The 25,538-nt window shown below is 39.0% G+C and overlaps 1 protein-coding gene, 1 long non-coding RNA gene and 1 other non-coding gene across 4 annotated transcripts in view; 2 read left to right on the top strand and 1 right to left on the bottom strand.

Annotated features, from left to right (window-relative positions):
• The first annotated feature begins 1,979 nt into the window (after nucleotides 1-1,979).
• LOC117198036 (uncharacterized) lies at nucleotides 1,980-14,708 on the top strand. Of its 2 annotated transcripts, XR_004478960.2 has the most exons (4): nucleotides 1,980-2,204; nucleotides 3,340-3,511; nucleotides 5,410-5,493; nucleotides 6,644-14,708. It is a non-coding gene; the product is annotated as an uncharacterized LOC117198036 (long non-coding RNA). The 2 variants fall into 2 exon arrangements; XR_004478959.2 differs by having other exon boundaries at nucleotides 5,410-14,708.
• On the bottom strand, nucleotides 7,101-7,173 carry TRNAE-UUC (transfer RNA glutamic acid (anticodon UUC)). Its single transcript has one exon. It is a non-coding gene; the product is annotated as a tRNA-Glu (tRNA).
• An 18-nt stretch (nucleotides 14,709-14,726) lies between the features above and the next one.
• NOX1 (NADPH oxidase 1) overlaps nucleotides 14,727-25,538 on the top strand; it is a gene marked incomplete at its 5' end in the record, with an annotated part of 32,673 nt that continues 21,861 nt past the window's right edge. Inside the window, 7 exon segments of the mRNA XM_033412450.2 lie at nucleotides 14,727-14,772; nucleotides 14,775-14,809; nucleotides 17,666-17,793; nucleotides 18,027-18,100; nucleotides 18,439-18,584; nucleotides 18,688-18,869; nucleotides 18,956-19,088. Of these exon segments, the coding sequence (XP_033268341.2) occupies nucleotides 14,727-14,772; nucleotides 14,775-14,809; nucleotides 17,666-17,793; nucleotides 18,027-18,100; nucleotides 18,439-18,584; nucleotides 18,688-18,869; nucleotides 18,956-19,088 (744 nt within the window).

The raw sequence follows: 25,538 nt of genomic DNA, 5'->3' as shown, positions 1-25,538 counted from the left end.
GCCCCCCAATAGGGATCAGGAAAAAGCAAATCCCTGGAATCCTTCCTTCATTCCATGCATATAGCAACTGTCCTTTTTCCTGACAAAGGATTGAAGATTTGTTTTCTGGAAAATGTAAAACAGAGAATGTCTGGACAGGAAGGATACTAGATACAATTGAGGACAAAGGTATCCAACCAGAAACAGAGAGACTAAGTGAATGTTTACATACTGAACACTGATACTTTAGCCCTCTTCCCCACTCAGTTTCCAGAAAGCTGGTGGCCAGTTATGTATCCTCCAGATAGGAGACTGGAAGACTCTTCTCTGGAGAATCAGAAGAGCCCAAGAATAAAGACCTAAATATATTGATGCCAAGTGTTCCCCAATGAAATGGCCTAACTACCTTATCCTACAGTGTCACAATTGACAAACACCAACTACAGGCTTTGAACTTCCAATTAGCTTTTTAGCTTCCCATTGTTAATTATAATCAGATGGCCAAAGGTCAGTACACATCTGAACAAAATCTCTAATATGAAAGATAGTAGCCCACGTAAACATAGCAAAAGTGGATAATGTAAAGTTTTACAGTCTCTTTCCTCTACCCCAAAGCAGAGCTTGAGGTAAAGGCTTGCCTGCAGGTGATTTATTTTGGGAAGTAATCCCAGGAAACAAGAATGAGAGACCTGGGATAGTAAAAAAGGGAAGGAAGGAAAGGATGCATTATCAAGTAGTCACTGCTGTTGGCAACTGGTGTTCTATCTTGCTAGTACCTTCTGAGGAGCTATGTTGAACCTATCTCAGAATTTTCCTCCTGAGTTATGAAAAGGGAGAGCATTAATCCACTGGCTCCCATCCTTCATTGGTCAAGGATGTCAACTACCATGCACTTCTGGGTTATGTAGACTGCAGTGCAGAGCTGATTTCCCCAAGCATAACTTTGTAGGTCAGAAGAGCTCTAGGGCGTGAAGCAATTCTTGGTGCAGCTAAAGTGAGGCACTGTCAGATTACTCCTACAAAAGACTGGTTGCCACAGCAATGGCTGGGCTAAACTGTGGGCTGAAAGAATGTGAAGCAATGTACACCAGGTGTCTGCTACATGGGGAGAATAAAAGATTTTTTTTAAAAAAGAACTATTGTTAGTATCCCTAGAGTTAAGAGAAACCATTAGTAAGAATGGGTTGCTCTTTTTTAAAAGGAAAAATCAGAATAACAAAGAGCTCTTTGGAAATAAAAATATGACAGTAGGAAAAATTCAATAGGAAAGTTGAAGATAAAGTTGAAGCAATCTCCCAGAAAGGAGAGCAAAAAGACAAAGATTGAAATAGGAGAAAGAATATTTGAAAATTAGAGGACCTGTCCAGCAGGTCCAATATCAGAAGAGGAGGCATTCTATTTAGAGAGAAGAGAAAATGAGGGGAATAAAATGTTTAATATAGTCCAGAAATTTACCCCAAACTGAAGGTCATGAGTTTCCAGGTTGAAAGATCCTTGACTGATGAAAATGGACCCACACCAAAACACAGCTTCATAAAATTTCTCAACGTTGGGTTAAAAAGAAGACTTTACAAGCTCCCAGAGATAAAAACAGGTCACATATAATGGATCAGGAATCACAATGGCTTTGGATTTTTCAATATCAACATTGGAAACTAGGAGATGAGCAAAAATGCCTTCAAAATTCTGAAGAATAATTATTTTTAACCTAGAGTTCTGTACCCAGCCAAGCTGTCAATCAAGTGTGAGGATAGAACAAATACAATTTCTGATAAGCAAGGTCTCAAAAATTTACCCCTCATACACCTCTTGAAACCAAGAAAGAAATCTCTTTAAACCTCTTACTTTAAAAAAAATTTTATTGAAGTAGAGTTGATTTACAATGTTGTGCCAATCTCTGCTGTACAGTAAAGTGACTCAGTTATACACATGTATACATTTTTTATATTCTTTTCCATTATGGTTTATTACAGGATATTCAGTATAGTTCCCTGTTTGAAACCGCTTTAAACCAAGAAAGCAGAAGGACTTGGGTTAGTGGGGAGATGATCCAGCATAAGAAAGAGGCAAAAGGGAAACTCCAGAAGAGGGTGAAGGTAGGTTCCAGGATGACAGCTGCACACAAAGAAGGAATAGAGGTCAACTAGCTCGTACAGGTCAGAAGACTTCAGGAGAGATATCTTCAAGATACCTGATACACCAAAACACATGGAGAGGAGCTGGAGGTAACTGATCAAGAGTTTAAAGTTGAATTCTTGCTAAGTACATAGAAAATTATTTAAAGAAAAAACAAAATAATTATGAGCTCCAGGAAACACAAAAACGTGTGCAAGTAAGGAAAAGTATTTGTGACTTCGTGGCTGTGAATAAAGTTTCCTTGGTCACCATACTGTAAACATTGAATAGTGGTCTAACCAAAATTATGATATGCCTATATTGGAAAAATGTAGGGATAAAAAGGGTCTTTGGGTGAATTGGGAGGGCAGGGTGAGTGTAGGTAATGCCAATAGACAATGTCAAAAACTTAAAATTCAAGAAGTAGCAATAAAGTAATGTTATTTAGAGAACCAAGGTAAATACCAAAAGAATCAGCTAAAGGAGTTGAAAACTCTTGCCTCTGGAGAGTGGGAAATTATGGGGAAGGGAAAAGGGCACTGTTTTTCATAACAAAACTTGTAGAACTTTTAAACTCTGTAAACTATGATAATGCATAACTTTGATAAAAAATTTAAAAATTAAAATATAAAAGCAATGATGCACATTATAAAAACGTAGAAAATTCAGAAAATCAAAAAAAGTCACAAAGAAACTCATTACTTATCAATTGCCACATTTAATATTTTGCTATATTTCCTTTCAGGCTTTTTACATGCCAGATTATACAGTGTTGTGATTATTCTGATATCTTGGTTTTTCTCTCCATTAACTTCAAATCATACATGTTTTCCTGTTACATTCATTTAAATAGTTGTATAGTGTTCCACTGTGTAGATATGCTATAATTGATTTGACTATTCTGTTATTGAGCATTTAGCTTATTTCCTTTTTGTTGACCACTACAGATAATGCTGCAATGAACATCTTTATTCATAAGTTTTTTCCGTACTTCAAATTATGTCCCTAATATATTTTGAAGAATGGTAATCTTATGGACTATATTGTGTGTCCCCAAAATTCATATGTTGAAGCGCTATAACCCCTAATGAGGCTGTATTGGAGATAAGGCATATAAGTAGGTGATAAAGGTTGAGGTCATAGGAAGGGGCCTTAATATGATAAGGCTGGTGTTCCAGTCTCCCTGTCTCCCTCCCATTCTCTTTCTCTTTGTCTCTCCCTCTTTCCCTCTCTCCATGTACACAGAGGAAATGCCATGTGAGGACACAGCGAGAAGATAGCTATCTACAAGCCAGGAAGAGAGCTCTCACTAGAAACCAACTTGATGGTGACCTTGATCTTGGACTTCCAGCCTCCAGGACTGTGACAAAATTAATTTCTGTTGTTTAAGCCACGCGCTCTGTGCTATTTTGTTAAGGTAGCACGAACAAACTAATACACATAGTTACTTTGTATTTTAAAGCACCCATATGAAAATATCAATGTCCCTGGAGAAGGCTCACACAAGGGGCTGTTGTCAGTCATTCCCTCCCGCCCTTGTACTAGTCATTCATGCTGCTTTCTCCTTTACAATGAAGTGAAATACTGGCACCTGGAGGTGGGACTTAGCTGCAGCTAATGAAAGATTGGCAGAGCTTCTGAAAGTCAAAGAGATTCAGTAGTACTGACTTAATGAATGTCAAAACAAGAGTTAAGAATTATTTAGATTTGTAGCAATGTTTTCTTTTTGCTTAATGAGTTGTATACATTGTTTATCAATATGAACGAACATTACTGGTCTTCTTCCTCTTCAAAGTATTTACTAAATCCACCCTTTCTTCCTACCTCCACTGCTCCAACCCTAGACCAAGCCTCTCTGGTCACATCCACCTCTCCCCTGATCTGTTCTTTGCACAACTACCAGAGTATATGTATAAAAAATGAAAACCGGATCACATCTCTTCCCTGCTCAAAACAGCTTTCTATCACATTTAAAATAAAATCCAAACTCCTCGCCATGTTATATTGTATGTGTGCAATGTTTTATATTGCCTATAATTTACTTCAAAACACTTCAGTATCAGCTGTGTAATATACCTTGTTTTTTTCTAAGATGCATATTTTCCCACTTTTCATCACCTCTGAAATTGGGATGAATTTTACCATTAATGGTACAGCATAGTTTAATTAAGAGCAATTTTTCTTTCTTGGTGCGTAAGAGAATGATGGGTTTTACAACCTATGGACATCTTGGATTCATAGAATCAATGATTTAATGAAACGGTGTATTGTCTAAAAAATAATCTTTTGAAATATTGGTCTAGGGTGGGGGCAGTGGAGGTAGGAAGAAGGGAGGGGTGGGTTTTGTATATATTTTGAAGTGGAGAAAGAACAGGCAATGATTATTCATATTGATAAACAATTTATTCAACTCATTGTAAATTAGTTTTAATCCACACTCTGGGGGTGGTTAGTTAACATTTGAATTATCCTAATCAGGAATATAGACTCAGGAGTGGTTGGTTAGCATTTGAAAGATCCTACTCAGGTGTCCTTACCCCAAAGGTAGTTACACGCCCCACCCCCATGTTCACATTTTCCTATCTGAACCTGTGCTAAAGCAGGAGTTCTTACACTTTCTTTGTACCATGGGCCCCTTTGGCCAACTGGTGAACCCGATTCAGAGTCATTTTTTTAATGCACAACAAGATAAAACACATAAGATTACAATTAAAACCAATTGTGTTGAAATGCAATTATCAAAATATTAAAGGTACAGGGTGGGGTGGGGTGGGAGGAATTGGGAGACTGGGATTGACATATATACATTACTGATACTATGTATAAAATAGACAACTGATGGGAACGTACTGTATAGCACAGGGAGCTCTACCTAATGCCCTGCACTATGGTAACCTAAATGGGAGGGAAATCCAAAAGGGAGGGGATATCCGTACGTGTATGGCTGATTCATTTTGTTGTGCAGTGGAGGCTAACACAACATTGTAAAGCAACCATACTCCAATGAAAATTAATAATAATAAAAAAAGAAATAGAAAAAAATATTAAAGGTACAATTTTGACATATTAATATATATATTTCTTTACTAGCCCAGCAAATAACAAGATCTAGCAGCAGGTCTAATAATCACCATAATTTTGAAATAGTAATGAATTTAATGATCTTTTAAGATATTGGCAATAGCTATAATGTGATATGAAAATATCTTTGATATGTGCTGGTGACAAAGTCACTGGTACTACTAATAAGACTGTGGTTTGTTGACTACATTCAGTAACAAAAAAAAAATAAAGGCATAATTTTTTCCCATCAAGGTCCCAGAACCCCGTGGATTCTATCCCCAGGACCCAAGGTTAGGAAACCTTGCACCACAGACTCCACTTATCAGCATAAAAGATGTAAGAAATAGATTTCATTGGTGAAATGAATTGCTTTCAAAATATGTGAAGTGGCTAGAAATATTGTCCAGGTGCTTCCATTCTTGCATGATCAGAATATAAAAATCTGGCAAGCAAACCCAACAGCTCAGTACTCTTTGGAGTGGCATTCTAGGCCTCAGACTCTGTGTGGTCCCGTATCCCACTACATGATAGCCAGCCTGCCAGATGGTCCCCAGTGATTCTTACCTTGTGTAGTTACTCCCTTCCCACACTGAATAGGGAAGAATGTAACCACTGTAATGTAACTGGTAGAATATTATGGAAATGACCAAATGTGACTCCCAAGGCTGGGTCAGAAAAGACATTACAGCTTCTGTCTTGCTCTGTCTTGGATCATTGCTCTGAGCTTGCACGTTATGAGAAATGGAGGGCCATGTGTTGAGGAACTGAGATCTGCCAACAACTAACACTAGCTTGCTAGGCATATGAGTGAACCACCTTGGAAGAAGATCCCCGGGCCCATTCAAGCCTTTAGGTGACTGCAACCCTAGCCAACATCTTGACTGCAACCTCATGAGAGACTCCCAGCCAGAAGCAGCCAACAAAGCTGATCCTGGATTCCTGACACACAGAAACTATGTGATATAATCAATGTTTGTTGTTAAGGCACTAATTTTGGGGTTAATTTGTAGCACAGCAATAGATAACTAATATATATCACTTAATGGAAGATTTTCCTGCTCCACCCAGAAGATAGGTTGATCCCGTTACCATATTATTAGGCCATCTGTTTCAGGTAAATCTTTCATGCAAGCAGCTTGCTGGAGTTCCTAAAGGTCAGACAGAGAGTATGTATTGATACTTCACCCAATTTACAAGAAGAGGCTATGTGACTGTTTTGACCCCTGATTGCTAATAACTGCATGTGTCAGAATTTAGTCTGACAGTTACCTTCACTGTAATGTTCTACCTAGTAAGGAGGTTGTGGGAGAGGCGACCTATAGCCCTCACTTACCTCTAATCTTTAGAGGCTCCCTAAGTCTACCAAAAACAATGGGTTTAGGTCTATTTGCATCACATTTGCAAAGGCCTGCAAGACCCTAGATAATCTGACTTTTACCTACCTCTCTGAACTCATTTCTTACCCCATTCTCTCACTTGTCTCTAGAAACACTGGCTGTATTCATTTGTTAGGGCTGCCATAACAAAGTACCACACACTGAGTGGCTTCAACAGAAAGAAGTTTGTTGTCTCACACTTCTGGAGGCTAGAAGTCCCAGTTCAAGATGTTGACAGGGACTTTTCCTTCTCAGAGCTGTGAAGAATCTGTTCCATGCCTGTCCGCTAGCTTCTGATGGTTTGCTGGCAATCTTGGGTATTCCTTGGCTTATAGAACCATCACAGTGATCTCTGCTTTCATCTTCACATGGTGTTCTCCCTGTGTGCATGTATGTGTTCAAATTTCCTCCCTTTATAATGACACTAGTCATATTAAAAGCCCACCCTACTCCAGTATGACTTCATCTTAATGAATTACATCCAAATAAGGTTGCTTTCTAGTGTACTGGGGGTTCTGCATACAATTTTTTTTTTTTGGCCACGCCACAGGGCTTGTGGGATCTTAGTTCCCTGACCAGGGATTGAACCTGGGCCCTCGGCAGTGAAAGTGCTGAGTCCTAACCACTGGACCACCAGGGAATTCCCCTGCATATGAATTTTAGAGGAGATACAATTCAACCCATAACACTGGCCTTCTTGCTGTTCCTCTAGTACACCAAGCTCATTTCCACCTCAGGTCCTTTATATGTATTAGTTCTCCCTCTAGAACGCCAAAGAAGCATGACTGTTCCCTTCTCAGAATACAAGTGTCATATGTCAACTACTCAAAGAAGTCTTCCCTGATCATCCTATCTAAAATAGCCCCTCCACCACACACATCATGGTCTATTCCCTTCCCTGTTTCAATTTTCTTCATAGCACTCCTCATTACCTGAAGTATATTTCTTTTTATTTGTTTTTAATCTGTCTATCCCACCAAAATATAAGTTCCATAAGGACAGAGAGCTTGTATATCTTATTTACTGCTGTATCATCAGCTCCTAACACAGTGCCTGTTAGAGAGTAAGTATTTAATAAATGTTTGTTGAGTGAACATTGAATGAGCAAATGCTTACTTTGTTGATTCTCTGATTTAGTCTCTGGAAAGCCCAGTAGAATCAAGTTTTCCCTGAGAAAATGGAACTTACCCCAAACTCCTCAAGATATTCATTTTCCCCCTTGGAAATGAACTAATTTATAATCCAATTATAAAACAGTAAAATAATATTCCTCGTCTCCCCCAAAGTTACCTGTTTTTCCTCTCTTTATACTACCAGGAAGCCACCTGAGGGTAGCAAAAAATCAGAGTGAAGAGAGGTCAGTTCCAAGGCAGAGGCACATTTTCAATCTTTCCTCAAAGATTGTCTGCCACCTGCTCTGTCTCCAGCCTGGCTAGTTTTTTTCCCTTCTGGTAGGCGCACATTAACAGGCCTAGCTGGACTACCTATTAGGAAAAATAGGGGATCCCTTTTCATTGAATCAGCTTGCTCAGAAAAGGCCAAGGACCTAAGCTGAGTTCCAATTGAGATTTCTAAATGTGAGAGCCTTAAGTTGGAGCAATGACTATATTTTGTTCTTATTTTTTTTAAGAGCAGTCCACTTTGAGATCTGACCTGCCACCTGCCTCCCAGCTCTCAGCTGTATGACCTCTGACAGGTGCTAAGATAAAGTGGTAGCTAAACAAAGTCTCTAGGGGTTTTATGATTATTGTTTGTTTTCATATTTCCTTAACAATCAAAAGAAGGGCTCCAGCCCGGAATCTTGATGTTTATTTCACTTAAACTGAGGCTTTTCCTGTAATAAAAAAAAGGGGGATTGTGTGTGGTTTGCGATCCGGGAAGATTCAAGCAAGGGGGGAAGGAAGGAAGTTTAGTTTCTAAACCATTTCTTAAAGGACAAATCTTTGTTAAATAAAGGAATCTAATTAAACCATTTTGTGAGACCAATTCCCAACTTTTTTTCCATTTAATCTTTCTCCCAACCTGCTTAAGTGTTTGAGCCCTTGTGAGTTGCAGACTCTGTAAGAGCAACACTTCTCAAATTTAATGTGCACATGAATCACCTGGTGATCCTGTTGAAATGAAAATTCTGATTCAGTAGGTATGGAGAGGGCATTATAGGTGGATCAAGTGGGTCTTCGGGCATTCACTTTGGCTTCAGTCCACCTCCAAACACCCAATGTACCCCTGTTTTCCAAAGTCCTCTGCTACAGTACCCCATTCTAACTACTCCTTATTGCCAGATGCCCCAGGAATCTGTTATAGGTCCCCTTCTCTCTGGATCCTGCCTTCTGTGAAAATATGAGTTACAGGTGATAGTGGGTTGATTCGTTACTTCCCTCTCTCTCCTTAGAGCAGAGGCTTCATCCCCCACCCCACCCCTCCATCAGTACAAGATAACAATGGAATTTAATTATAGCCTCTGGGAGCATAGCTTTTTAATTCCAATGGTAAGAATTTCCTACCCTATGACAGACTAATGAAAAGGCTGTATTTTAGTGGGGTGGGGAAGAGGAATGTCATTTTGAATTTCTCAAAAAATTATACAACATAGGAGACTGCCTGCCTGACTTACTTATACTTTCTCCTCTACCTCTCATCTGCCTTGGTCTCATTAAAGGCAACATTTTCTTATTTTAGAAGTGGAACCATGAATCTGTCATATTTCCATCCATTTCATATTTATGTACAAAGAGTTGCAATTCCATAGCAAGACAAGCAACAGAGATCTGAGTTAAGGTTTCCCTGTTGATGACAGTACATTATTCGGTGTTTACAGAAGGTAAAAGGATCCTGATACTATTTGACCAATATTTCACCCAATAATTTTTCTATAATTTCCTCATTTAGGTAGAATTGAAACTAGTTAGGTAAAACTACTTATTTAAGCTTTCAACCCACAGCACAAAATACTTTATAGGGCAGCCTATTCTCATGCTCATTTTTTCTTTTTTTTTTGCGGTACATGGGCCTCCCAATGCCGTGGCCTCTCCCGTTGCGGAGCACAGGCTCCGGATGCGCAGGCTCAGTGGCCGTGGCTCATGGGCCCAGCCGCTCCGCAGTATGTGGGATCTTCCCGGACCGGAGCACGAACCCGTGTCCCCTGCACCGGCAGGCGGACTCTCAACCACTGCGCCACCAGGGAAGCCCTCATGCTCATTTTTTTAACGTCTTTATTGGAGTATAATTGCTTTACAATGGTGTGTTAGTTTCTGCTTTATTACAAAGTGAATCAGTTATACATATACATATGTTGCCTCCTCCCATGGACACACCAAAATTACAATTATTTACAGAGAAATTATTGATCAGAAGAACAAAAGACTAGCAGAAAAGATCTACAATTAAAGATATAGAGAAGGAACCATAATGAGATGGGACAAAAGATGAAACATCAAGAAAAAGAAAGAGAAGAAAAAATGAAAGAAACAAGTTCATACTATCACCTTTGCAAGAGGGGCTGAAGCCAGGTTGAACTTTTGATTTCCAAAACTTAGTCTTTTGGTGTAAGGTGGCCAAACAAGGATGCAGAGCCAAGCACTGTGAAACCTACAGACACATTGAAGAGCTCAGGGAATACGACGTCTTTCCCACCATGTCAAAACTCCTGAAACCAATCTCCACATCCTCTGTAACCACACAATAAAGACTTGGGAAATCACACCAGAAAGAAAGGAAGGAAGGAAGGCCAGAAACTAGACTAGGCACCTCTCAAAGAAGAAAACTCACTCAAATGGCCAACAGTTGAATTAAAAGATGCTCAACTGGGAGTTCCCCGGTGGCCTAGTGGTTAGGATTCCAGGCTTTCAATGCCATGGCCCGGGTTCAATCCCTGCTGTGGGAAATGAGATCCCGCAAACTGTGGGAACTACATGTGCCAACATGTATGAATCTCAGAGACACAATGTTGAGTGAAAGAAGCAAATCACAGGAGCATATATACATACAAACAGATTCCATTTACTTAGAGGTTCAAAAACAGGAAAAACTAAACAATATGTTGTTTAGGAATGCATTTAGTTAGTAAAACTGTAGAGAAAAACAGGGCAATGATTACTCCAAATTTCAGGATAGTAGTTACATCTGATGGGGGAGAGACTGGGGAAGAAGGGAAATCGTGATCACAGAGGGACACAGAGAGGACTTTAAGATACTGGAAGTAAATATTCAATTTTTTAAACCTGGGTACTGAGTACATAGTTATTCATTCCTTAAAATTATTTTTTAAATTACATATATATGTTTTATATATTCTTCTGTGTATATTTCACCATTTTAGAAAAGGAAAAATATCAGTGCCCAGAACTGAACACACAACTCTAGCTAATCCATCATACTAGAATACAATCACCTCTCTCGTTTGGAATACTTTGCCTCTGTTTTTTTTGAACCGAGGTGTTCATTTGTACCTGCTAAATTTTCTTTTATTTTATGTGGCCATTTTTTTCACTTGTCCTTCCAACCAGTCAAGCGCTCCCCAGTGCCAGATCATCTTCCAGGAGAACTGGTAAACAAAGTTTCTGAGCTAGCCAGGCTGAGGTCCAAATTGCAGCAGGCAGCTGCAGCAGCTCTTCTGAAAGCCCACCTTAAAGCAGCTTACTTAACATGCGTGCGTTCTGCCCTGCTTTTCCTGAGATCATCTGTTTATAGCCTCAGCCTAAAATCTTCCTTATGAGAAGCCTTAGCGAATGTCTTATCAAGGAAGACAATGCCTCACATTAAATCATGTTGATAAGTTGATGGGAGAGAACATTCTCACCCAAGAAGATTGTTATTTCCTGAAGGGATAAAACCCCACCAGGGAAAACACCTGTGGTACTTATAGGTAGGGCTGGTCTACCAAAGCTGATAACATAGTTCTGACCAGAGGAGGAAGGCAGAGTGCATGTATTCATTCCTGAAAGCTTTGTGGGTAGGTGTGCATCTTTCACATATTAAAGATTCACAGTCCCTGAGCTGGACAGAGGTGCCAACCCTGAAGAATCTCTCCAGAATCCAAGTTGCTGAATCTTCCCTGCTGCCTACAGAGGCTCCAAACCACCACTTGACAATGGGAAACTGGGTGGTTAACCATTGGTTCTCAGTTTTGTTTCTGGTAAGTGATGTTTCACTTTCTAATGATTACTCTTAGAGTAAGGAGACATTATGTTTGTTAATATTTGTGAAGTTACTTGAAAGGGAAAGATTCCATGCCAATATTGAGCTCATCAAGGCCAGTTATCAGCTGAAAGGTCCAACTCTATGATTACATATATGTTTTATACACTTTTCTGTGTATGATATATTTCAGCATTTTAGAAAAGGAAAAAAGTCCAACTCCAGAAATTGATTGGTAAAGAGACAAAAATATAAACCACAAGTATTTGGAATTTCAGTCTGTTTTCATTTTTTGTCTTCTCTTTTTCTCTTCCATTTCACTTCTAACTAGTGCCATGGAGCATTCATTTCTCTCCATTCTTCTTATATTGCTCACATCAAGAAATAATAAAATTGAATGTTTGAGATATAAGTGATCTTAGAGATTATGGTCCAGTGCTGTCCACTAGAAATATAATGTAACATCACATATGTAATTTAAAAATTGTCTAATACCTAGACAATTGAAAAAGGTAAGAAATAGGTGAAATTAATTTCCAGTAATATATCTTGTTTAACCCAATATATCAAAAAGTTATCCTTTCAACCTGTAATCAATATGAAAATATTAAATGAGATAATTTATATTCTTTTATTTTTACTAAGTCTTTGAAATCCGATGTGTATTTAATACTTACAGCACATCTCAATTAAAACTAGGCATATTTCATGTGCTTAGTAGCCGCATGTACTTAGTGGCTACAGCTTTGTGTAGTGCAGACCAACTCTTTGATTTTATAAGGGAAAATAAGACCTAGACGTCACACAGTGAATTGATTGCAGAGCCATCACTCAAAGCTAGCTCCCCAGGGTTCAAGCCAGAATGCCTTTACCACACCACATATGCACAATCCCCTTCTAATGCACTCTCTAACTGAACTCTAGTTTCAGTCCTGCTATTAATTGAGTGACCTTGATCAAATTATTTATCCTCTCTAGCCTTCAGGTCACCTGTGTGTGTGGGGGGGTTGATGAAAACTAGATTAGATATAAGTGTGTTTCTAGGTCTAAAATCCTCTGCATTTTTTATCCCTCTCTTAGGTTTTGCTTGGAGAGTTCATCACCCCTGGTGGTGATGATGATGTAACTAGCTTTGATTTTTCACCTTGCACCAATCCACTGGCAGGCTCAGACTTCTTGTTATCTCTGACATACACTCCTTTGAACTATTATTTTAATGAAAAATAAATTACCCCCAAAATATTTTTACTCTTCCTGCCAGGTCTTCTACTCTTTCTTTTCCATTCATAGTGGAGGAAATTACAGTCAAGGTGGGGAATGGAATTCCTTACTCTCAGATGTCACTGTATTTCATCATTCATCTTACATACAGTTGATGATGTGCTGACACAGAGGTCTTTACCTCTGTGTCCCTCTCAGATTCTGAAATATTTCTGCTCCCTCTAAATAAGCTTCTCTCCTTTGTCTTCTGAACTCTTGAAGTATCTGTGGCTTTCACCTCTCTTTTTCCATTAAGGTCAAATGATCTCTGGAAGACACACAACTCTGGAAAGGGTGTGTGGGCAAAGAATGCAGGAAGAAATTGATTGGTAAAGCCAGTCTGGTGATGACACAGGCAGAATTTATTGAGCTTCTACTATGCACCAAGCACTGTATTAATCACTTCACGTACATTATTGCATGTAAGCCTCACAGCATTGCTGTGGGGTAGATATAGTTATTGTCCGCATTTTATAGGTGAAGAAATTGAGGTTCAGAAAAGTTAAATCACAGATCTAAGATTACAGAGCTAGAAAGTGGTGGAGCTAGAATTTGAGCCCAAGGAGTTTGACTCCAATATCACACTTCGAATCACTATGTTATGATGCCAAAGGTGTGTGAGTGGTCCAGATCTAGGGAATCTGAATGCCCCATGTTCTAGGCTAAAGGCCCTCTACCTGTGGGGCTGAGATGGTTCTGGACCATCCTGGGGCCATGGATATATATCAGAGGCATCCCAGTGCCCTAGAGTCCTGATCAATTACAGACTAGCACCTTCAAGCTTGGGCTAAAGCCCACCTGGTTGTTCTCCAAGGAAATGGACGGTAGGTTCCAAATTTCCCTCTTTGCCAATGTAGAGACAGATCTTGGGACAGACAAAAGAAGTCTTAAGAGCTCAAATGAGTCCAAAGCAATGATAGGTTAATTTGAAAAAAGAATCACAATCTAAAAACAGGAAAGTGTATGTCAGGAAAGTGTATTAAAGAGGCAGGCCCATCTGGAATGGTTTAGTCCCTTCAGATGGGTATTGTCACAGATGTTAAATTTATTTTCTATTTCTTTAGAAATCCATTTATTCACGTATTGCCTTCTTATAGGTGCAATAGTTTGAACGCTCCAATCCAGAAGTTGGCAAATGTTTTCTGTAAAGAGCTAGGTAGTACATATTTTAGGCTTTGCAGTCCATATGTTCTCTGTCACAACTACTCAACACTTCCATTGAATCACAAAAGCAGTTATAAACAATACAGAAATAAGTAGGTGTGGCTAAGTTCCAATACCACTGTATTTATAGATACTGAAATTTGAATTTCATATAATTTTCACGTCATGAAATATATTCGTCTTTTGATTTTTTCCAACCATTTAAAAATGTGAAAACAACAATATATAAAAACCATTCTTAGCTTGTAGGCTGTACAAAACGGGTGGTGAGATAGATTTGGTCTATGAGCCTTGATGTGCTGACCCTGGTCATTAGCATCTAATGCATGTCTTGAAGTCCTAACTGACTCAGAGTAAGTTGACTCATTTAAAATGAAAACAGATATGGGAATTCCCTGGCGGTCCAGTGGTTAGGACTCTGCACTTCCACTGCAGGGGACAGGGGTTCTATCCCTGGTTGGGGAACTAAGATCCCACATGTTGTGTGGCACACCCACCACCCCCAAAATGAAAACAGATAAACACAAAATAGCCAAATGGTAACACTATTTTCTACCCCTTATCTACTCTTTCCTGTACCCAAATTTCACTTTATCCCTTGCTTAATTTTTCTTCCTCTAGGCTGCTTGGTTGGGGCTGAATGTTTTCCTGTTTGTGCATGCCTTCCTGTCATTTGAGAAGGTAACAAGTACTACTACACAAGACAAATCCTGGGGGTGAGTATCACAGTTGTGATGTGGGGAATCTCTGTTTTTTCTTATCTCTGACGCTGGCTTCTTTGAGACCCAATGCCCTCATTTCGCCTAGAGTTAGAGTTGCCAGAAAAAAAATACAGGATGCCCAGGTAAATTTGAATTCCAGAAAAATAACAAATTTTTTTTGGGGGGTATAAGTTATTCTACATATTGCATGAGACAGGGGCATATTAGAAAATTATTCATTTTAAAAAAATCTGAAGTTCAAATTTAGCTAGGCATCTGTATTTTTGTTCATTAAATCTGACAGACCTATCCAGGGCACACTCCCCAGACTCAATAATGAAAATACACAGTAAAGAAATATTGAGCAATTTTCAAACTGGTTTCCACAGAAATTCAGGTATCCCTACAGGGTGTGAGGGGAAGGCTAACTGAGCAGTGTCTCTACTTCAACCAAAGCAACCTTTATCTGTCTTATGGATTCCTGCTTATGATTTTAAGAAAGAGTTTGGTTGAAAACAAATAAATGAACAAGTTGAAAACCACCACTGTGGACTGATCTCACAGAAAAATACCTATCAAACAAGAGGGATACTTGGGGTGGGGGGGTTTGTGAATTGGGTGGTGTTGCCAAATTCAAGGCCTGTATAAAAGGTGGGGTCAGGTCAGAGTAACAGGTTGGAGAAGGCTGGGGAAGGAGCAGATCAAGGACAGAAGAGGAAGGGTGGGGGTGGGTATGGCACGTTGGTGTATGGAGGTTACTTAAAAACTAAAAATAGAGCTACCATATGACGCAGCAATCCCACTACTGGGCATATACCCTGAGAAAACTATAATTCAAAAAGACTCATGTACCACAATGTTCATTGCAGCTCTATTTACAGTAGCCAGGACATGGAAGCAACCTAGGTGTCCATTGACAGATGAATGGATAAAGAAGATGTGGCACATATACAATGGAATATTACTCAGCCATAAAAAAGAATGAAATAATGCCATTTGCAGCAAAATGGATGGACCTACAGATTATCATACTAGGTGAAGTAAGTCAGAAAAAGACAGACAAATACCATATGCTAACACATATATATAGAATCTAAAAAAAAAATGGTTCTGAAGAACCTAGGAGCAGGACAGGAATAAAGATGCAGCTGTAGAGAATTGACTTGAGGACATGGGGAGGGGAAAGGGTAAGCTGGGACAAAGTGAGAGAGTGGCATGGACATATATACACTACCAAACATAAAATAGATAGCTAGTGGGAAGCAGCCCCATAGCACAGGGAGATCAGCTGGGTGCTTTGTGGCCACCTAGAGGGGTGGGATAGGGAGGGTGGGAGGGAGACACAAGAGGGAGGGGATATGGGGATATATGTATACATATAGCTGATTCACTTTGTTATAAAGCAGAAACTAACACAATATTGTAAAGCAATTATACTCCAATAAAGATGTGTTAAAAAAAAAAAAGAATTCATCCCATACAGATAGCCTCCACAGAATATGTAGCTGTGAAATTGTAGTCCTATGTTCTTCAAGTCACTTGTCAATTTTAGCTTTAAGGAACCTCTGTGACTCAAATAAGCAAGCAGTGGGAACCAATGTGGAAATGCAGGATATTTGAGTTGAGCAGAGAAAATTTACTCAGAAATAGAACAGGCTGTCTCTACCAAAAACAGTTGGAGTGTGACTCAGCAGAGGGAGAAAACACAGGTCGTGTGGAAGAGTCAGAAATGGAAAACAGTAGGGCAGCTCATGTTCATTGCACTGCCTGACATTGTAAGCCATTATGGATGGTAGGCAGATCTTGACCTGGCTTATTAAACCAATGTCACGTTGTCCCGGGTTTAGGTTGTATGGAAAAATAGTTTTTGTGCCGAAAAGATAATTAGAAAAAGGCCGGGAAATTGTTAACTCTATCTCATATTCTTTTAGCAAGTCATTGACAGGCATACATGTAAGGCTGACCAGTCAGCTGAAGTGAACAAAAATTGCCTGGCTGCTGCCACCACCTTCACTGCTGCTGTGAAATTGTCACACCCCATTGTCTGCAATCCCAAGGAGCTGACTCAGAGACCAGTTGTACAGCTGAGGAGAGAAGTCGGAATTAGCTACCACAGAGTTGAATATATTCTGTCTAGCCTATACTAATCAAGCCTATTACTGGGCTCAATACTTCTTTGAAGCACTGATTCCTTGTCTCCTTTTCTAGCAGCTTCTACTGTTGGATCAGATTGATCTTGATGTATGCTGCCTGGCCACCCAAGGAAATCAGTTTGAAATTTTGTTCTTAGAAGTTCTCCCTTCTCAAATCTCTACCTAAGTTTAAAATTTTTGCTCTGAGGGGTTCATTCATTTTGCCCGTTTTATTCAATTATTAAAGAGATCTTAAATATAAATGGTTAATTTTTTATTGTTTTTATTACATGATTATTACATGCATATAATTGCAACATTAGAAAATATAGAAAAGAGGAAAAATAGTTACCATCTGTAATTATAACTCAAAATATCTAAGCTTTATTTAAAGTGCAAATAAAATATATATGATCTTCAAGATTGTTTTACAAGTGACAAACTAAAATCATAATTGAGTGTATTAAGCTAAAAACCTTGTAAAGTATTATATTCATATAATTTATTTGTTAACATTAAATCTTGTTCTCTTTCATATTGATAAATATATAGTCAAACATTTCCAAACCACTGTCATGAGGATTTCTCAATTCAATGTTAAGTTCAGCAAATTTTCTGTCATTTGTAAACAGAGATTTTGGACAGATTGTCCAGGTCTCAGGCAAGTGGACTGGGCCCATGCTCACCTGCAAGATGAGCAGATGAAGCAGCTAATGGTTTCTTCTCTCCTCTGTTCTAGTTGGCATTGGCCTGGGCCCAAGCCTCTGCTTGCAGCTTGCATTTTAACAGCATGCTGATCCTGCTTCCCGTGTGTCGAAATTTGCTGTCCTTCCTGAGAGGCACCTGCTCACTGAGTCCCAGCCAACTGTAGGTCAACTTTCACATTAAAGACAAGAGACTCTTGACGTCTCAGTAGGACAGCTCAACACCAAGCCCCTAGGAATGGAAGCCAGAGGTCTCCTTTGGTAACCAAGGGGGTGAGCAAGAGTGGGTGTGTATTGGCACACTCTATGTAAGACATGTTGGTTATGGGTTAGCGAATTTCATAAAGCTGCCTGGATACACCTGATCTTGATCATTTTACATTTGTTGTTTTGTAGGCGCACCCTGGGAAAGCAACTGGATCACAACCTCACCTTCCACAAGCTGGTGGCATATATAATCTGCCTACTGGGTAACTGGGGCAAACGATGAAACTGCAGGCTCCTGGACATTCAGAATCTAGTTTCATTCATCCACGCATATAAACATTCAAAATATATTTATTGAACACGTGGCATTATTTGTCAGGCACTATTCTAAACCTGCTTTCATGGAATTTACATTCTATTCCTTTGGGGACAGAGTGAGTATAAAAAAGATCTTGATTCTCTCTGTAATCATTATTGGGCACCTTCTGTGGACTCATCATTCTGCTTGGCACTATATATAGGATCCTCCTCTTCTAGTGGGGCATGCCTGCCATGATGTTTCTGAGACAACTCTCACATTCCTTTCCATCTTTTCATTTAGCTATTCACATCACCACACACCTGTTTAACTTTGAACGATATAGCAGAAGCCGACAGGCCACAGATGGATCCCTTGCTTCCATTCTCTCCAACCTATCTCATCAGGAGAAAAATTCTTGGCTAAATCCCATCCAGTCCTCAAACACGGTGAGTTGACTCAAGGGCAAAGCATCTGGAATCTGGTCATGAGCAGGAAAGGCATGGTGTCCCTGGTGGACATTGTGTCAGGCTGAAATTTCTACTTTCATAGACAATGGAGTATGTGACATTCACCCACATTGCTGGTGTCACTGGAGTGATCATCACAATAGCTCTAGTTCTCATGGTGACTTTAGCTATGGAATTTATCCGGAAGAGTTATTCTGAGGTCTTCTGGTATACACACCATATTTTTATCATGTACTTCATTGGCTTAGGGATTCATGGCCTTGGGTAAGGTCCTCAAACTCCCATTTTCATGCCCCAGTTCCTGACCTTGCGTAATTCTTTGCCACATATTGTCTTTTTGTCTGTCTCAGTGGACTTGTCCGGGATCAAACAGAAAAGAACATGGATGAGAATCATCCTCACAAGTGTGCAGAGTTTTTTGAGAAGTGGAACGATCCTGACTCCCACTGCAAGCCTCCCCAATTTGAAGGGCTCCCCGCTGAGGTAAGACCAGGACAAGGATAGTAGATTCTTGTTAGGAGCTGTTATTGTTATTATTACTCTTCTTATGATAACCATTATTAGCTCAGTCTGGTGCCGGCTCCTATGGAGGATATATGCTATACGTTATTCATTTTCTGACTGAAGGCTTGTACCCTTTGACCAGCATCTCCCCATTTCCCCCACCTTCCAGCCCCTTACTACTTTCTGTTTCTGAGTTCAACTTTTTTCTTTTTTTTAAAATTGAAGTATAATTGACTTACAATATTATATTAGTTTCAAGTGCACAACAGAGTGATTTGGTATTTTTATACATTACAAAATGATCACCATAATACGTTACCATCCGTCACCATACAAAGTTATTAAAATATTATTGACTATATTCTCCATGCTGTACCTTACACCCCTTTGACTTATTTTATAACTGAAAGTTTGTACCTTTTAATCTCTCTCACCTATTTCACTCATTGCACCCCTCCATCTCCCCTCTGACACCACCAGTCTCTTCTCTGTATCTACGAGTCTCTTTCTGTTTTGTTATGTTTATTCATTTGTTTTGTTTTTTAGATTCCACGTGTAAGTGAAATCATAAGGTATTTGTCTTTCTCTGACTTATTGCACTTTGCATAATACCCTCAGGATCTGTCCATGTTGTTACAGATGGCAAGATTTCATTCTATTTTATGGCTGAGTAATATTCTATTATGTAAGTACATATATATAATATTCCATTATATATATATATATATATATATATATATATATATATGTCACATTTTCTTTATCCATTCATCTATCAATGGATACTTGGTTGCTTCCATATCTTGGTTATTGTAAATAATGATGCAATGGACATAGGGATGCGTATATCTTTTCAAATTAGTGTTTTTGTTTACTTTGGAAAAATACAGTTGACCCTTGAACAACTCAGGGGTTAGGAGTGACAATCCTGGAAAGACAAAAATCTGTGTATAACTTTACAGCTGGCCTTTGTATCCACGTTTTGGCATCAGCAGACTCAATGAGCCACAGATCTTGTAGTACTATAGTATGTATTTATTGAAAAAAATCTGAATATAAATGGACATGTGCAGTTCAAACTCACGTTGTTCAAGGGTCAGCTGTACCCAGAAGTGGAATTGCTAGCTCCTATGATAGTTCTATTTTTAATTTTTTGAGGAACTGCCATACTGTTTTACATAATGGCTGCACCAATTTACACTCCCTCCAACAGTGCACAAGGATCCCCCTTTCTCCACATTCTCACCAACACTTAATTGTTGTCTTTTTTATAATAGCCATTCTGAAAAGTGTAAGGTGATAACTCATTTTGGTTTTGATTTGCATTTCTCTGATGATTTAGTGATATTGTGCATCATTTCATGTGTCTGTTGGCCATCTGTATGTCTTTTTCTGAAAAATGTCTATTCAGGTCCTCTGCCCATTTTTTAATTGAGTTGTTTGTTTGATGTTGAGTTATATGAGTTCTTTGTATATTTTGGATATTAACCCTTTATTGGATATATCATTTGCAAATATCTTTTCCCATTCAGTAGGCTGTCTTTTCGTTTTGTTGATAGTTCCCTTCACTGTGCAAAAGCTTCTTATTTGATATAGTCCTATTAGTTTATTTTTGCTTTTGTTTCCCTTGCCTGAGGAGACATATCAAAAAAATATTGCTAAGACTGATGTCAAAGAGCATACTGCCTGTTTTCTACTAGGAATTTTACGGTTTCAGGTCTTACATTGAAGTCTTTAATTCATTTCGAGTTTATTTTTATTTATAGTGTAAGAGAATAGTCCAATTTGATTCTTTTCCCTGTAGCTGTCCGGTTTTCCCAACACCATTTATTAGAGAGGCTATCTTTTCCCCATTGTATGATCTTGCCTCCTCTGTCATAGATTAATTGACCATCTAAGTTTGGGTTTATTTCTGGGCTCTCTATTCTGCTCCATTCACCTATGTGTCTATTTTCATGCCAGTATCATACTTTTTTGATTACTGTAGCTTTATAGTGTAGTTTGAAACCTGGGAGCTCTAGCTTTGTTCTTGTTTCTCAAGACTGTTTTGGTTGTCCAGGGTCTTTTGTGTTTCCATACATATTTTAGAATTACTTGTTCTAGTTCTGCAAAAAATGCTGTTAGTATTTTGGTAGGGATTTTGATTACTGTAGCTTTGTAGTGTAGTTTGAAACCTGGGAGCTCTAGCTTTGTTCTTGTTTCTCAAGACTGTTTTGGTTATCCAGGGTCTTTTGTGTTTCCATACATATTTTAGAATTATTTGTTCTAGTTCTGCAAAAAATGCCATTAGTATTTTGGTGTAGGGATTGCATTGAATCTGTAGATTGCCTTGGGTAGTATGGTCTTTTTAGCAATAATAATTCTTCCAATCCATAAGCACAGTATATCTTCCCATGTATTGTGTCCTCTTGAATTTCTTTCATCAATGTCTTATAGTTTTCTGAGTATAGGTTTTTATACCTCTTTGTTTAGATTTATTCCTAGGTGTTTTATTCTTTTTGATGCCATTGTAAATGGGATTGTTTCTTCATTTCTCTCTCTGATAGTTCATTTTTAGTGTATGGAAACACAACAGATTTCTGTATATTAATTTCATACCCTGAAACTTTACTCAATTAATTTATTAGTTCTAATATTTTTTTGGTGGTGTCTTTAGAGTTTTCTCTACACATTATTATGTCATCTACAAACAGTGACAGATTTACTTCTTTCTTTCCAATTTGGATACCTTTTATTTATTTCTCTTGTCTGCTGTGGCTAACAATTCCAATACTATGTTGAATAAAAGTGGCGAGAGTGGGCATCCTCATCTTGTTCCCAATCTTAGAGAAAATACTCTAAGGTTTTCACCAGTGAGTATGATGCTGGCTGTAGATTTGTCATATATGGCATTTATTTTGTTGAGGCATGTTCCTTCTATACACATTTTGTTAAGAGTTTTTATCATAAATGGATGTTGAATTTTATCAAAAGCTCTTTTGCATCTATTGAGATAATCATATAATTTTTATTCTTCAGTTTGTTAATGTGGTGTATCACATTGATTGATTTGCGGATATTGAACGATTCTTGCATCCCTAGGATGAGTCCCACTTGACCATGGTGTATGATCCTTTTAATGTGTTGTTGGATTCTGTTTGCTAGTATTTTGTTGAAGATTTTTGCATCTATGTTTATCAGTGATATTGGCTTGTAACTTTCTTTTTTCGTGGTGCCTGGTTTTGGTATTAGGGTGATGCTGGCCTTACAGAATGCATTCAGAATTGTTCCTTCTTCTGTGATTTTTTGGAATAATTTGAGAAGGTAGGTGCTAACTCTTCTTCAGGTGTTTAGTAGAATTCACCTATGAAGCCATCTGGTCCTAGACTTTTGTTTGTTTGGAGGCTTTTTTTTTTACTACTGATTCAGTTTCATTACTGGTAATCAGTCTGTTCATATTTTCTATTTCTTTCTGATTCAGTCCTGGGAGATTGTATGTTTCTAGGAATTTATCCATTTCTTCTAGATTGTCCATTTTATTAGCATATAATAATTTTTTGTAGTAATCTCTTATGATCTTTTATATTTCTATGGTATCAGTTGTAACTTTTCTTCTTTCGTTTCTGATTTCATTTACTTAGGCCCACTCTTTTTTTCTTGATGAGTGTGGTTAAAGGTTTATCAGTTTTGTTTATCTGTTCAAAGAACCAGCTCTCAGTTTCATTGATTTTTCTTCAGTCTCTATTTCATTTGTTTCCACTCTGATCTTTACTGGTGCTAAGCTCTTTTAGCTTTTGCATGACTGTACAACTCTTTATCTCTTCTTCAAATCTGAATGATAGCCTTGTCAGGTAGAGTATTCTTGGTTGTAGGTTTTTTCTTTTCATCACTTTGAATATATAGTGCCCCTTCCTTCTGGCCTGCAAAGTTTTTGCTGAAAAGTTAGCTGCTAGTCTTATGGAAGTTCCCTTGTACATAACTAGTTCCTTTTCTCTTGCTGCTTTTAAGATTCTCTCTTTATCTTTAATTTTTCCATGTTAATTATAATGTGTCTTGGTGTGGATATCTTTGAGTTCATCTTGTTTGGGACTCTCTGTGCCTCCTGGACCTGGATGTCTGCTATTTTCAGCTATTATTTCTTCAGATAAGTTCTCTGCCCCTTTCTCTCTCTCTACTTCTCTGAGACCCCTATATTGTAAATGTTAACATGCTTGGAGTGGTCCCAGAAGTCTCTTAAGCTTTCCTCATTTTTTTATTCTTATAGGCTTTTTAATATACATACATATTCAGACATATGTATCTAGTTTTTTGTTGTTTTTAATAATGGAACAATTCTGTAGTACTTGTTTGATTCCTGATTTTCAAGAAAACCATATATCTTGAGCATCTTTTCAGGTCAATATAGACTTATATCATTTTTTTTCTCCTCATTTAAAAATTTTTTTTTTTCTGTTTAGCTTCAGTGATTTCCATTACTCTGTCTTCCAGTGTGCTGATCTTTTCCTCTGTATCATCTAATCTACTGTTGATTCCTTCTGGTGTATTTTTTATTTCAGTTATTTTATTTTATTTCTTTGGTTCTACTTTATATTTTCTAACTCTTTGTTAAAACTTCTCAGCGTTCATTTTTTATTTTCCTGAGTGTGTTGAGCATCTTTGTGATCATTACCTTGAACTCTTTATCAGGTAGATTACTTATCTCCACTCTGCCTAGTTCTTCTGGGGTTTTGTCTTGTTCATTTGTCTGGAAGATATTCCTTTGTCTCCCCATTTTGCTTAATTGTCTGTTTATTTCTATGTATTAGATAGGTCAGTTACATTTCCTGATCTTGGAGAAGTGGCCTTATGTAGGAGACATCCTATGGGGCCAAGTAGCACACTCCCCTCTGATCACCAGAGCTATATGCTGTATGGGTGCCGCCTATGTGAGCTGCATGGGCTCTTCTGTTGTGATGAGGCTGACTACTATGGACATACTGGTAAGCATGACTGGCCTCTGGCCACATTGGCTGCCAGGCCCTGCCTCTTGTAGTGGCTGCCAACCTGCTGGGTGGCTGGGTCCCTAAGTAGCTGCCTTCATAGTCTGGGGGTCCTAGGGCTGGTGCCAGCTTGCTGTTGGGTGGGACCATGTCCCAGTGTGACTGTCTTTGCAGCTGGGGGAGCTCCAATGCCAGCTCACTGGTGGGTGGGTAAGCTCCCAGCACTAATAGGCTAGAGGGAGGACTCCAAAATGGCACTTGCCAACACCAGTGTTCTAGTGGTAGAACGAGCTCCCCCAAATGGTTGCCACCAGTATCTATATCCCAGAGGTTGGGCTCCAATGACCTCCTGCCTCTCCAGGAGGCTCTCCAAGATCAGCAGGTGGTCTGACCCGGGCTCCTTTCAAACGACTGTTTCTGCCCTGGGTCCTAGAGCATGTGAGATTTTGTATACACCCTTTAAGAGTGGAGACTCTATTTCTCACAGCCCTCTGGGCCTCCCAAAAGTAAGCCCCAGTGGCTTTCAAAGTCAAAATTTCAGGGGCTTGTGCAAAACCCCAGGCTGGGGAGCCCAATGTGGGCCTCAGACCCCTCCCTCCTTCAGGAGAACCTCTGCAATTGTAATCATCCTCCCGTTTGTGGGTCACCCACCTGGGGGTATGGGTCTTGACTATAACACAACTCCACCCCTCCTAGCCATCTCGTTTTGGTTATTTCTTTATATTTTTAGCTGTGGAAAATCTTTTCTGCTGGTCTTTAGGTCATTCTCATAGATAGTTGCTCTGTAAATATTTGTAATGTTTGTGTGCATGTGGGAGGAGGCAAGCTCAGGGTTTTCCTACTTCACCATCTTGGCCACAGCCCGCTGCCTTGTGATTTCATAAAATACCAACAAGAAGCGTCTGAAGGAAGGTTTGCTCCTCAACTCCTGGATGGGGAACCTGAGGCTCGGGGAGCTTAGTGCCCTATTTTGTCATATGTCATTGGCAGAGGCCACACGGGAAGCCGCCTCAATTTATTTTTTAAACCATTCTTGAAGTTGACTTTCTTTGGTATCGTAAGAACATGCCTGGAATTTATTGTTAGATAGTGGATGATCAATAAACTGGATTCCAGGGAACTTAAAGTGTGACTCAAGATAAGTACCATGGATATTACGCTTTACCTTTGCTTGTTCATAAAATATGTTAGATTGAGGAAGAAATGGAAGGGAAAGGTTGATTTGTGGTGTCTTAAAGTACTCTGAGGATGATTAAAGTCTTTAAATCATATGCAGAATTAAGAGCAATAGCTCTGTCCTCATGTAGAAAGAGAAAAATGTTTTTTGAAAATCCCCTGTGACTTCCTTGGTGGTGCAATGGTTAAGAATCCGCCTACCAGTGCAGGGGACATGGGTTCAAGCCTTGGTCCGGGAAGATCCCACATGCCGCAGAGCAATTAAGCCCATGCACCACAACTACTGAGCCCACGT

The sequence above is a fragment of the Orcinus orca genome, chromosome X (assembly GCF_937001465.1).
Source record: "Orcinus orca chromosome X, mOrcOrc1.1, whole genome shotgun sequence".
Classification (NCBI taxonomy): Eukaryota; Metazoa; Chordata; class Mammalia; order Artiodactyla; family Delphinidae; genus Orcinus; species Orcinus orca.
The sequence above is the reverse complement of the archived record's forward strand: the minus strand, read 5'-3'. Positions and strand labels throughout refer to the sequence as shown.